At 36.4% G+C, this 15,259-nt stretch overlaps 1 protein-coding gene across 3 annotated transcripts in view; it reads right to left on the bottom strand.

Annotated features, from left to right (window-relative positions):
• The window catches only part of LOC107193475 (beta-amyloid-like protein), a 42,413-nt gene that overhangs the window by 5,083 nt on the left and 22,071 nt on the right, over nucleotides 1-15,259 (bottom strand). For all 3 annotated transcript variants that reach the window (XM_015582925.1, XM_015582926.1, XM_015582924.1), the window contains exons 4-6: nucleotides 13,076-13,202; nucleotides 7,663-7,753; nucleotides 6,749-6,879 (exon numbers count right to left, since the gene is read on the bottom strand). In XM_015582925.1, coding sequence (XP_015438411.1) covers nucleotides 6,749-6,879; nucleotides 7,663-7,753; nucleotides 13,076-13,202 — 349 coding nt within the window. The remainder of the gene's footprint in view (nucleotides 1-6,748; nucleotides 6,880-7,662; nucleotides 7,754-13,075; nucleotides 13,203-15,259) is intronic.

The following is a 15,259-nucleotide window of genomic DNA, read 5'->3' on the forward strand; positions in this document are numbered from 1 at the left end:
CTGAACCGATCGGGGGACACGAATGTGAGGGCGACGACCGCCGCCAGGTGGCGGCTTCCGTGTACGCAAAGACGTTCGTAAATCACTGGTCGCTTGACTACCTCGAGAAAATGTGTTAACCTCGACACGGTGTGTATTGGGGTCATCCTGAAAGCTTTTTCCGCCTTCAATATGGTAACTGTACTGAATCTCAATGGTTTCGTTTGAAATACAATCGTGTTCGCGACTCGTGGTGTTTCGATAGCGTCATGCCGGGTGTATTTCTTTCGTCGATATGAACAGTCGGTTTTACTCGATCGTGAGACCACTGGAAGACATTTTCTATGTCCGTTTTGGTCCCAGAAGCATTTTCTGTTCGAGGAAGTTGTCTGAGTCGCGGAAAAAACAGACGTTTATGATAAATTGACTGTGGATTTTATGCATTATAGAGTCCTGTGAAAATCAATAGTGGACGAAACTTATATCAGATACAAGTTTTCTGTTTTATTCTGAATAAGATATCGAGGAGAGGAAAGAAATTTCTACATTCGTTCTTGTCTTAAGAAATCACTTTATAAAATATCATTTTGCATCATGTGACGTTTGGCTTTGGTATTCGGTGCAATGTTTGTAGGGTCATGTTTGCAACATCTAATTTTTTGGAGTTTATTGCGCCAAAAGGGTTGGACATCTTTTAGTTCGATCATAGTTCCCGGGGAACCACTTAGCTATGGCTGAGATCATTAAACGTTCAATTTGCAAGAAGTAAAGGGGATTAATTCTACTGTGAGCATAATTCCATACACGTCTCGATATAAGAATTATGATATATGTTCAAAAACAAGAAAACAATGTATCCCTCCTTGAAAAGTTTGACCTTTTGAAAGGTCTGTTGGGGATATAAAGGTACCATATACCCTTAATTCAACCTGAAAACGCGACCTTTGTAAAGAATTTTCATTCGAGAAAGTACAGTCAAAGTATTAACATATTCACAAATTACCACGCTAATCAAACGGTTATTTAACACTAGGTTTACGGGACGCGTCATTTTGACGCATTTCGAGTGCCTTCTAATCCCGAAATTCTCTATGTCGTATATTTATTTCTACGGATACGCGACAATTTTATGCTATCGTAAATTGAGTATTAAAAAAAATAAGTTGTTTTTTTAAAAAAAACGCCCAGTTTCGTTGACGCGTGTCCGTAAAGATGGGAGTATAAAAAATGTCCGTAAACTTAGTGTTAAGATTTTTCCACAACGATGACTACAGTTCACATTTTCTCTGCAATACGCAATGTTAACAAGAAAATTCGTTTATTTCGTAATGTTTTCACTTTGATTTTCTTTCTTATTCCATATCCAGCAGCGTGAGGGTCCGAAGGACTTATGGAATGGGGTGTACATATATTCTTCTACAATTTCAAATCAACAGCCAGTCTCTATGTATAACTATCAACAACTCTGTTTTTCGTGGCGTCGAGCAAAACCACCATTTAACGTACCTACTCTCGCGAACAAACTCGGCTTCCGCTAGGGGAAAAGTCTCCTATCACTTAATAAATTCATATCAAGTACTGAAATGAATGTTAAACCGAATGTTAATTTGGCATAAATGTCAGTAACTCCCAAAACTAAGTGGTAGGAGGCCCTTCGCCTACCTCACTTGTTCCCCTAACAGAAACCGAGTTTTCACGTTAGTGTACTCTCACGAGCAAACTCAGCTTCCACTAGAGGAAAAAGTGGCGTAAGAGAAATGCCTCCTACCACTTGGTAAATTTGTTTCAACTACCGAAATAAATGTTAAATCGAATGATAACTTGTCAATTAATATTCGGTTTAACATTTATTTCTGTACTTGAAATAAAGGTAGTAAGTACTGGGAGACTTTTCTTCTACGCCACTTTTTCCCCTATAGAAAGCCGAGTTTGTACGTCAGTGTACCTTGTGTAATAAACCCACGCAGGTTCTTTGATAGTAACAGTTCCCATCGCTCCGAACTACTAAGGCACCGTTCACGCTGTATTAGCGAAACAGTTCCAATAAACAAGAGATACATCAGTCACGGGAGGATGGAGGCGGGGGGGGGGGGGGGTTCTAGCATAGCCCGGGGGATTCATCGACGATTCCTATTGATTCGAAACTACGCGCTCGGTCGTGGAAACGGCATCGAGTGTATTCCGAACCTGTCTGGCACATTCCACCCTTAAGTCACGAGTGTATTAGGGTCGGGGGAGGGGGTTTATTAGCTACGCGTGGTATAAGGTATTTGCCATCGGGCCATCTATCGGAAAGAAAAGATGCGCTGGCAGGGGCAGGCAGGAACGAGCAAAGCCATAGGGAGCCGTGTGGGCTACGTTGCGCGCAGTCGTCGAGAACGTCGACGGACGGGTTATTGATTGCGCGAGCGAGCAAGCAAGACGGAACAGTCGGAGGGGTGGGGTGGACTGAAAGGGAGTTGAGTTGGTTGCCGGGGACAGGGGCGAAGAATCGAAATATGTATACCCTCAGAGTTTCTTAACGCAGCCCCTCTTCGTAACGGTCTTACAGAAAACTGGCAGAAACCTCGGGGGGGGGGGGGATGATTGTACATTCTAACCTGTACATCAATAAGCAACATTTTGTACGTCTCGGTACCGTAAGCGTTCCTCTGGTTCGGTAAATGAAACAAGTACAGGGCGCAATGCGATTTCGCTTCCCATAATGTTTCCATTTGACTCACCTTCTCCGCACCTTTCTTCGCGACATATCAAACACCGTTATGAGAGAAACGAATGAAAAACGAAATAACCGAGGATGAAAGACAAGTACCGTTCAAGAGCTGTTCGAACGCCAGGGGATATTGGTTTAGGAAAATACAAAATTATAATTGAGAGAAATCTTGAATTTAGAGTCGTCGGTCCATAAAACATTGTTCCACTCGTCCTCTGTTCAATTTTCGTGGTTCCTTTGTCCGATTTAATTTTTTTTTGTTTATTTACTGTATGCATACATATGGAGTTCTTGCAACTACTCTACCTACAAGGCCAATTTCATTTAACCCTTTAAGTGTTTCATTTCGTTTTGAAAGCATGCACTTGTGTGCTTAATTATCTTTATGCTATGACGAGTCTACTCGACAGAAACAGAGTAAATACAGAGTAAATGCATTTGCTGCATTATTGAAATGAATTCTAATAAAATGACGAAATTACTTTTGCGACTTGAGCGCCATCTATTGATAAAAAAAGTCACTGTCTTATCAAATAACCCTCGTACATACATATTTACTATTCATATTTTTTTTATTTCAAGTGATTTTTTGTCTTTGTATGTTTTCTACTTTTGTCCTAAAATATTATAAAATGTGTTAAAATTACGAATATGTCTTTTGTTTTACCGAAATGTTACTTTAACCCTTTCGTCTACGATTTAAGTTCCGACGAGGCGTGCCACAATCAACGCCTTGTAGGTTACGCGTCGAGCCATTTTACGCTTCGGACGTGCGCTCAAAGTTGTGCAAATCACATACGTCTTTTAATGTGTAAATACATGTGTAAGGTACAACTGGTTTAATTTTTTTGAGGATGTTAGGTAAGTAATTACGAACAATTCATCAGTGAACAAGAAGATCAATTATCTTGAAATTCTAATGTTGGGCCCGATATACGTACCACGGCTCTCACACGATATTGTAGGCGAAAGGGTTAAATAACAAATGCTAATTTTTTTGTAAACTGCCATCTTGTCATGATGAGTACACTCGACATAAAAATCGAAAGTGTTAATCGCCGTTTCACTGTTGAAAGTGACGTGGTTAGCGAGTACAAATTCAACGGAAAAGACAAAACTGTCCATCAGTGGTCACAAGTCGGTCTATTAGTGGCACATTAATATTCATATTTTATTACGCATTTATGACTATGTAGTAGCTGACACAAAACGATTGGCCCCGTTCCTTAAATAATAACACCATCGACATAAGGACCATAAAATGTAATTGAGTCGAAATATTGTCATAAATTCTACAAGTCTCATGTCGTTTGAATAATTCTGAACGGTACACTATGTATGTTCGTGAGCTGATGGTGGTTTGAATACAGTGAATCTTCTATGAGTCTTCGAAGACTCCTCGGCACTAAACATTAAATATTTTATAAACTAATGGTCATATACGATTGAAACAAATATCATTGGCTTCAGAATTCCGAGCTCTGCCACTGCGATAAACCTCATTGAAAAGTCAGCGTTACACCTGGAGACCTCTCGTTGTCAGTACCGAGGAGCCTTCAAACACTCATCGAGAATTTACTGTATTTCTTCGCTATTTTTTTTTTTCGAGACACTCGTTCAATACACTTTATAATGTATTTTCTTGGTAGGATTTTATTGGTTTAATGAATGCAAAAATATCGACCCTCGAAGGCTCGAATAACGAGGCATTTACTCGGTGAAATTAGTGGTAGGGATGTGTTATAGGCATGGCAGACCACCCCACGCGGTAATCGATGCACCCCTTTGTTTATGGACATAGAATGTATCCACGCGACGAGATTCAACTGGAAGATAGAAAGTGGTGGGACCATGTTATGTGCGTCGTGGTGATACTTCGGCCAAAGAGACGAAGAAAAGGGCGTGAAAGCTACTGCGAAGACGTGCTAGCGACCATTTGGGGGGTCCAATGCAAGACGGAGCCATGCCATAAAGTGTTGAAAAATGGTATTTTTATTGATTCTGGTACCTCTTGGTGTACAGTTATTATGCCTTAATTTATAACTACGTTGCAAAATTCCTACCTGTAGTATGTATACAGGGTGTCCCATTTAAATCGACCCACTCGAATATCTCCGAAACTATTGACGGTATTAAAAAATGTTTCAGACAAAAGTTAAATGGTATCAGGCACACTTTCCGATCTAACATTTTTCTGATTTAATTTTTTATTTAATGGAATCCCATACTTTTTAATGCACTACTTGATGCTACTCATTATTCCCTATATAAAGTAAGTCATTTATGGGAAAATAGTGCTTTAAAAATATGTGATTCTATTTAAAAAAAAGAATGTTGACCTTCATATGACCTCTACGCGTCCACATAGAAAAACACATTTATCTTTTGTCTGAAACATTTTTTAATATCGTCAACAGTTTCGGAGATACTGGAGTGAGCCTTGAAATTTTGACAGGAATCTTAAAGCAAGAGTACTTTCAGTTACACCTACGGATTTTGTGATCAAACGTGAATTTTTTTGAAATATACTAGAAAAACTCGATTTCTTGCGGATTTCTGAAACTTTGTTTTCTAAAGCGCGCTATTTTTACAAAAATAATTCTTTAAACACATTTGTACGTGTAACGGAAACTAATCTTATATAGTTTATAAACAAATTTTTACATTTGGTTTGGACGAGAGGTCTAGAAGATTAATCGTATATTAAAGTTTCTGCATATTTTGCTATTAATTTTGTTTTTTTTTAAATCTCTTGAGACATTGTACTAAAACTAGGTAATAAACGTTTTATGTGGTAATTGTAAATTGTTCGTGAAAAAAAAAATTTTGTATAGGTTTATTTTCTCAGACATCACAGTGGCCCCTTAAGACAATAGGTTGACTACCACAGTGGAAAAAGTCGCATGTAGTCACACACACTTTATTTCGTTTTTTAAGCCATAAATCGTTGCAAACATATGTGTTGAGTTAATAGAAGCTGATGGTCTTTAATTAAATTATACTGTAATATTTATTTTAATCCAGTTTCTTTGCAATCTACGCGTTACCCATATTCGGGTGACGTAGCAGTCAAAGTTTTAATCAGCTCGAATATGTTTTTATTAAAAACCAAATCTCTTGGATACTAGTTAATTATAATTCACCTCGATATTTGTAGCATTTTTCTATGTTAATATTCAATGTTATCGAATAACTGCAAATGAGATCTTTTTTCGGTCACAGTTTCAAAGCCTTTTAAAAATAAAAAGGTACTTTAATCGACTTTTCAAATGTTTGACGCGTATAATTAGAATATTCCCCGTGTTAATTCGCGTTCCAGGAGCTCGATCGTTTATTCATCGAATCGTTTTATAGCCAGCTCGGTAAAAGTTCGATGTTTCTAATGAATTTCAAACAGAACAAACAACCGTTCATTCGCGTCGATTTTTAAATTTTTCCACACGGGTGTTTCCAATACCAAACAAAATTTTGATTTATAGTTTAAGATATGTAATAAAAATAGAAAAGAAAGGTTCAGCATAACAATCGTTCATTAATAAGTCGATAATAAGTCCACAAAAAAAGTACTCCTTAAAAGAAAGATCCTGAAAAAAGTTAAAAAGAAATCGCATGTTACAGTAGAATACTCCCTTAAATGCGCGAAACTGGAGACCGCATTCACGCAGTAAGCGTAGACCGTTTACGATTTCAACCTTTCCTAAATTTCCAGCCGAGACTCGGTTGGTCGTCTTTTTAAATACAATGTAAATATATATTACAAATACATATTGTTAACGATGTATCTCCCCCCCCCCCCACAAGTGGTGGAGATGATACGTGAGAAGTTGCTGTAGACGTCATTCCGCGCGCAGTTAATGCGACTTCACTGTAAATACCGGTTAATGGATCACTATTTCACTTTTTTTCGTATTTCATCGATGTGTCGAACGAGTTATGAAATTTTTATCCTCAGAATCACGGGTTTTACCCACGATCCCGGTGCGTTACTATATCGTCCAGTGAACGAATGAAATGGATGAATGAATGATGATATGAGAATATACGTACGTTACGTACCTTTCAGGTGTTTCGGGCAGCACACGAATTCGACACCGGAGAACAACGATATCCCGCAGGGCAGCAACATCGCGAAACTCCTCAGATTCATGTTCCTCTCCCGGCACGTGTCCGCGGCAGTTGCGTTCCACCTGGAACAAGACGATCGTCGATTCGATTTCTCTTCACAAGAAACTGAATTTCAAGGGGGTGTACAAAACGATCGATAGTCTTTTAACTCTGCGTTCAACACTCTACCTTCTAATGGTAAGGTCTGCCGGATCGTAGCTTACCCAAGTTATATTTCCTCTTGTGCTGTTCCCGTTTTATTTTTTATTAGTATTTCATTATTCTCGTTGAAAAATATTTTGTTAGGATTTAGTAAACGTTTTATATACTTATATTATTATATATCATATAATTCAATTATTATTCCTTCTTATACAGGGTGGACCACAAAACGTGATCAGCTTGGATTATTCTACTGTTAGCTGCTCGTTCGAAAATATGTTTGGCGAGTACATGATTAGAGGAAAGCTTTAAGACCATTCGACCGATTTTAACCTTTTTCACCGTTTGTATCTCACAGTAACGTTAACCGATTTCGATGAATTTTTCCGCACGTATACAACTGATATAAATCTAAGAAATGTATTTTATAAATTTTCATTACAGGCTCGGGATAAAATAAAAAGTTGTAAAAAGGGACCTTTAGTATTTTCTTCGCGATTCCAACCAATTGCAATTTTTTCCAAATTTTGTTTACACATCATTTAATAAACTAATCTTTTTAACTTCATCAAAAAAACAACTAAAGTCACTTGGTCCAATTTGAAAAAAGTTGGTTTGTTTCAAAGGGTGCACGAATACTATTTTTACCCACTGTAACTCGAGAAGACCTTAACGACACGCGGTACAGAAGTTTATTCGCTTACCTGTGAGATTCCCAGCATTTCGTCTGATTGTGAAGGTGGTCGAAGAGGCAGCCTTCCGGGACAAGTAACGCGTCGCTTTGGAACGGCCCCTCTGGAAGCAGAGATACGCCCGGGTAAGAAAAGAAACGAGTCGCTTCCAAGTATGAATAGACACCCCTGCCTATACAAGGTGTCCCGAAAAACGTTAAGGTTTTTTCCTGTGTCTCTTAACCCTTTCGTTCTTCACTATTGCCACATGACTTACGTATTCTAGATTACGAAATAAAATATTAGTATCATGTACTTTTTCATATCTGTGAGTATACAGAGTGTCCCAAAAAGATGGTATAATCCGTAACATGAATATTTCTCGTGCAGATACAAACAAAAAAGTCCTTTACCGTTTTGTAATCAGAAGTTCAAACACGTCAAGAGGGCTTATTGATCAAAGGTAATAAAAATCGAGTTTTATTATGTATAATAACATTGTAATGGGAATTATTATACATAACTCTGATAAAGGTAACAGACTGGTCAAATGGTAAAGAATGAAACATGACATTAAACGGTTTCAAAATGTCGAAATGTTCTTGTGAATCATTTATATGTCATTCTAATATACACAAAAATGTAATAGAATATTTTTTGGTAATTTTTAAATAATTTAGGAATGAAAGGGTTAACATAAAAGAATTAACACCCCCCCCCCTCTGCATCGTAAATCCTCTACTGATTCAAGGAACAGCAATGAAATACAGTAAATCATCGATGAGTGTTCGAAGACTCCTCGGCACTGACAAGAAGAGGTCACCAGGTGCAACGCGGACTTATTAATGAGGTTTAGCACTGTGATAGAGCTTGGAATTCTGAAGCCAATGATATTTGTTTCAACCGTATATGTCCATTAGTTTATGAAATATTTAATGTTTATTGCCGAGGAGAGCCTTCGAACACTCATCGCTGATTTACTGTATCATTCGTTGAACAACAATTCTGGGACACCCTGTAGAGTGTGCGTCTACTCAACCCCTTAGTACGGGGCTCTCTCACTCTCTCTCTGGCCCGCTGTACGTACAACACGGCCACTCGACAACCAACCTCCCCTTCCCCGCTGAAGAATCAATACGGCAGAAACTGCAAATCAGAGTCACTCTGCTGGGATTGCACGTAAACTCGTAAAGTGCGAGTTTCCAAGGCGGCGGTCACGATCGTTCTTAGACGGGAACGAGGGGGGGGGGCGACTTTGTGAGATTGAAAAACAGAAATTGGTGAACCTTTTTAAACAATGAGAACCCATGGTCTCGTACAGAAATGGTCAAATCATTGCCTAGATAAAGAGTTTCAAATAACGAATAAATAAAAAAAAAAAGTACTTCGTTAGTTTTCATCGATTAAACGTGGACATTCCAATTTTCATTATAAAACAGTACTTCTACTTGAATGTGTAGACACTTGGCATACAATCGTTTAATCTCGTTAAGTGCTTAACGGCCAGGATAATACGCTGCTAGATGGTACTGCTTTTCGCTATGTATTGTTCGAATAAAATTGTATCCAATTCTGATCTCGCATTGTCCACTGGCAAGACTCGACCCCCCTCCCCCCCAGTCGTATTCACGTCGGTGAAAATAATCAAAAAGAGGGCGAGAAATTCGAGAAATGATTTTGTAATAAAAATATTAATTTTTGTAATGAAACACATTTTAACGGAACTATTGTAGAATGATAACTATAAGCGATCTTTTTTTTGGTATTTTTTTCAGTCAGTTGGATTCATTATAATTGACTAGGTCTGGTAGATTGTGCAAAAATACTCGAAATTACAACATGCAATGCAACATTCGATACTGTTTTTGCCAAAAAAACTACCAGATCTACTCGATTATGATGAATCTAACTGAATGAAAAAACACCAAAAGAGAGATCGCTTATAGTTTTCATTATTTAAAGTAAACTTTGTCGAATGAAACTTTAATTCGAATAATCGTTCGAGTAAATTCTTTCGAATGAAATTTTAATTCGACTAAACATTCAATATGAAAACGTATTTTTTTTCGAGAATAACGAATAATTACACAAGAGATCACGAGAATAACGAATGAATTTGCAAAATATTCGAATTTATTCGAACGTTTATTCGAATTTAAATTTCAATTCGAAAGAATTTACTCGAACATTTATACGAATTAAAGTTTCATTCGGACGAATTTACTCGAACTTTTATTCGAATCGAAATTTCATTAAAAAAATGCCCCAAGTCTGGTCCAGGCCTGGGCAAATTTTCTTCTAAAACGGAGATGAACTATTTGATTATTTTTATCGGGAATATAACTTACGAAAAGTAACGTTATTAGTTATGTCAATATCAAATAAATAATTTTTAAGTAGTGTTTTCTTTTCATCTTAGTTAACTGATTCGAATATAACAGATAACTTGGGGTTTCGAATATGTACTGGTGTCTTACATACATTATTCCCTCCACTACTGCTTGTACTTTAGTTTCTTTCATTGACTACCGACCGACAAAGCGTGACTAACACTGCTGGTATCAAAGACAAACTACCCTAGAAGTAGCAAGAATCAATTCACATTGCATGTTTCTGTGTTTGACCTTGAATACTTATGTATGTGCACCAGAAAATCTGTATTTCTGACACGGTTGACATAATAGAAACAGAAATGAGTCGAGAAATATTATTTCAAGAAACATTTACTTGAATACAGAATAAAGTGAAAAAATTGTTTCCATTTGGTAGGCAAATTATGAAATAATTCTATGAAAAATCATTCGCCGATTTACATAACGTATAATTATTTTGAAATATGTAACTTTCATCCAAAGTAAGATGGTATGTGATTTAAACAATAATTTTTAAAATACACCTGGGTCCCTTTTTGCATATCTTTTCTTGTACAAATTGTACTCGGTTTTTTTATCACGTTTTATTTACTTTTGCACGGTTTATACCACGTTTTACTTGCTCCAACACGGTAGCAAAAACGTACACTACGTAATTGGTTCGCAGAAAATGTCATGAAAATCACGCGCATGCTATACGGAAATTGCCAAACTATCTTTTCTTCGATATACTGTACAGTGCAGTTGTGTTTGTTTTTTCTAAATTCTTCTAAAACACACAGTAAGTGTATTAATTGGTTGAGTAATCAAATTGTTACAGACGAAATTACACGGTTGGTCTTAAAAAAAAAAGTAAACAGTACTTTAATTCCAAACTCAATTGAATTCACAAACTTTTATGACACTGTCATCACGGAAAGGTTATTGCTGAATTGTCTTCTGTTGATGGACGAGGGTCCTTTGTATAGTTTTCTCTATCTCTCGACTGGAGTAGGAGTATGTATGTCGTCGTTTGGTCGGTAAGAAAATGAAACTAACATTGCCTAAATAATCATTTTTACCTGGTCAGTGGTCGGTAAGAAAATGTACGTTTTGTAAACTGTGTAAAATTTATTCCTTTCTTTTTATGTTCCTTAACCCATTAACATTTCTTTTTTTGTGTTTATTAAATAAAATATTTTGTGTGTAGTTTGCGTTAGTTTTATCACAAGTTTTCTACACTTTGCCGCACAAATACATTTTTTAACGCTTCCTTTTACACGGTCATTTTTTCCTACATCGTACGCAAATTTACAACTACTTTATTCCTTCATTCTAAGAAAACAGAATTATATTTTTCAATTTTTACTAGAAATTTCAATTCTTTATACGAAAAGATATTTTATTTTTTCAGACAACGAGTATACTCGTTACCCAAAAAGTGATCATTTCCTCATGACGAATATACTCGTCAAACACCGCTTCGAGGGTTAAACAGGACCGAATTTTGCTTTGCTTAAACTGTGTCATTAATTCAGTCTTTACAGCAAAGGTACTTTATTTTTTCATATGACGAATATACTCGTCAAACACCGTTAAGGGGTTAAACAGTACCGGATTTTGCTCTGGTTGAACTGCGTGAAAACAAATTTTTATAGCAAAAGATACTTTATTTTTTCACACAACGAGTATACTCGTCGAACATCATTAAAAGGTTAAATAGTGCCGAACTTTAAACGAAATCAACTTGTATCGTCTGGTGTTGCACTATTCTAATTAAGAGTGTGTTATTTGCGCCATTTGCACGCGCGTGCTTCAACGATGCTAAACAATATTCCATCCTACCGTCGGATTACATTATTAACAGCGTCATCGACGGGTTTAATGAATCGTTCACTATCCGTTCGTGAACAAGATCTTCATTTATTTCCACCTGTAAGAGCAACGGGGAACGATCTGTCTCTAATTAACCGGTGCTGCCGCATCGCGGCAATTTTCAAACTACACTTCCCGGTTTCACTACTTCTCGATGATCCAATTTCGTTTTATTATCCACACGAAGCCTACGTCCGATCATACGCTGGAAGAATTCACTTTTACCGATAATTAAACAGCTATTCAATTACTTAGAAATAATTTAAAGAGGTCGCGCTAACTCCTCGATCAAATACATAATTTACATGATTTTTTATCGTTCAAAGTCATTTGAAGATTATGGTGTTGTAGGCCATTGAATTAGTCTCGACGTGCATTATAATATCGCATTACAAAAATCAAACGTTAATGGACAAAAAATATCCATGACCAAACGTCGGAAAAATGGCCTTCAGAAAAAAAAATTATATTGACCAAATAATTTTGTATTGGCACAACTTTGTATCAAGTAAAAGTAACGAAGACATTAAGGAATTCAAGATAAATGAAACACCCTGTATGCAGGGTGAGTCACCCAACGTTTGCACCTTAAATATGTTTGTTGTTTTTAAAGATACGTCAAATGTCTTAAGGACAGTTGAATGGTGCAATGGGACTCACACGATACCAAAAAAATTTCGTTTTTGTCATTTTTTTTTAGAAATACCAAGGTCAGCTTCATTTTTTTAAATGGAATCACCCTTTTTTAAAATGACAGTCCCTTTCATTAGGAATTCAGTGACTATAATTATTCAAGGTCATTCAAGGCCACGGAAATAAAATAAATCGAAAATATGGAATACATTTTTTTTATCTGAGACTTTTAAGTATTAAGTAGAAACCGAATGCAGTGGACAGACACGCTAGCCAAAGTCCTATTCAATTGCACACGTATCACACAAATTCGATTATTTCGAAAACAAAGCCTCAAATGAAAAAAATGTACTCCATATTTTCGACTTATTTTCTCATGTACAATCAGCCCCTCCCTGGTCGTACCATCAATACTGGGACACCTTTTATATGAAAAAAAATAATAAAAGTGGATAGATACCCAAAGATCTCGTCCGACGACTCAAAAATCAATCGCCTATTTGAACCACCAGCGAGCTATTTTTTTTCTTTTGTGAACAGTTTTGTACTGCAACCAACATAATTATATTTTTTTTTCTAGTACATACCCAGACATCTGTACGGCTTGACCCATCGGGACAATTTGCATTTGGTTCTTCCTGGTTTGCACCATCCACTGACCCTCACATAGTGGGACGACTCAACGATGTTGGTGATGTCTCTCTTCGGATAAGCCTGAAAAACATGTGGCCAACGGATGGATTCAGTACACAGCACGAACAACAATTTTCACTGAAAATATTCAATAATAACGTATACAGCTGATCGCACAAGTGTATTCGGCCACTTTCGGCATTAAGCGAATTTTGGTTGGCAATCGTAGCTTTGCAAAATAAAAAACCATATCAAAACCTATTTTTAAGGCATATTTGTTAGTACACTTTACAATAAATATTCATTAAAAATATGTTTTGATATGGTTTTTTATTTTGAAAACGTATAATTCGGAGAGTGGATTATACACGCCAAAACTAAGACGAAAATCAAGAATGATGAAACTGTATTCGAGGCACTTCGTTTCCGAATTATTAATCGTCGAAAATACGGGGCGAAGTACGGGCGTGAAATAACGTCTGACGCGGATCGGTTCTTCTACTTGAGAGACTGGTTCTTCAACTGTTTCACGCGTTTATATCCAGCGTTGCCAGATTGGACGATTTATCGTAGTTTCGGCAACTTCTGCACTAAAATTATGATGAATTTTTCGAAGAAATCGCAAGTCGCATATATATTTTTTTATATTTACAATGCATTATATACGTCTACTTTTTAAATATATTGTACTAAAAAAAATACTTTAATATAAAAATCCCTTGTTAACAGTACCTTCAAAAATTTTTTTGCAGCACTATTGCGACTTTGGGCGATTTTAGATAACTGCATGTTACGAAAAACGTATAAAAAATCTGGCAACATTGTTCGTTAGTTTCGCTGGGGCAACAATCGAGTCTGTAATATTTTAACTACTACATTTAATTATTATGAAATTTTCCATATTGAATGATTAATATTATAAATTACTTCAAAATACTTAAATGGAAAAATTATTTACAAATAAGTGAAAAAAAAATCAAAAATTTTATTTCTTTATTATAACAAAATTTAATTCTTATTTAATTTTTAAGAAAACATTGGAAAGTTCGTCGAGCAAACCAAAGGAAAACAAGCAACGTCGACGCTCATAGCAGACATGCGTTGAAGATACAACCAAACGCATTGAAACCTAAGTTTGCATACTGTGATCTTAAATTTTATTTCTATTTGATTGTTAACATATCTTTCTTTCCGTACCATTATAATCTCCGAAAGAATTATTAACCACCTAATTTTTTATGAATATATAATTTTTTGTAGCTAAATAAGAAGTAATTAACTTCTCAGTATCAACTACAATTCCATACGGCTCGTGTTAAAATGAAATTTTTATAACGTTTCTTTTAACCCTCAACCGTCCCTCATTTTTCCAACTTAATTTGTTCCTCAGTATCAAGTTGGCACAGTAATAAAAAATTAACATAATGAAGGCATAAATAGTTAAATTTGCAAATTCTCTAAAATAAAAATCATGAAGTCCTAAGTAAATTCATCTACGCATGACAGAATATCATAATTTCTTAGGAGAAAAATGTGTCAAATTGACACGAGGGACAGATGAGGGTCTATAATTTTATCGTTGACCTTACGATTTTTTGGTAGCAATCAAAAGTTAAAGCTTTTAAGAATCTTCTGTTAAATTTTCAACAAAATTTATAATTATTAAAAAATGTTGTGAGCCACCTTAAAAGAAACACATTGTAGAATGCCCATCTGTTCCGCTGTAAATCGGTGTCGCCGCTCTGAACGGGTTAATCTACCTACGACCACGCTATATCTTTACGACGGGCTATGCTCTCACTCTCCTCGTCACGCTTTGCTCTACTGGGTGTGTTGCGCAACTCCGTGGACGCAGAGACGACGTTCGTACCCAATTAAGACGTTTTTACGGACTCAGCGCGCGCGTGTCATCCTATGCTCAACCTGGGTCAGTAGTTCTTAACCCTTTCGATGTTTATGTCACGTATACTCGTCGTGAAAAATGGCATTTCTGTCAAAAAAATTGCATTTGTTATTTGTAGTAAAATTTCGGTAAAACAAGAAAACACATTCGTAATTTTTACACATTTTAAGATGCGTATCCTCGTATCGTATCACCGTTGCGTGTCATCGTATCGTATCACCATCATTGGCGTAAT

The sequence above is a fragment of the Dufourea novaeangliae genome, unplaced genomic scaffold (assembly GCF_001272555.1).
Source record: "Dufourea novaeangliae isolate 0120121106 unplaced genomic scaffold, ASM127255v1 scaffold6, whole genome shotgun sequence".
Classification (NCBI taxonomy): Eukaryota; Metazoa; Arthropoda; class Insecta; order Hymenoptera; family Halictidae; genus Dufourea; species Dufourea novaeangliae.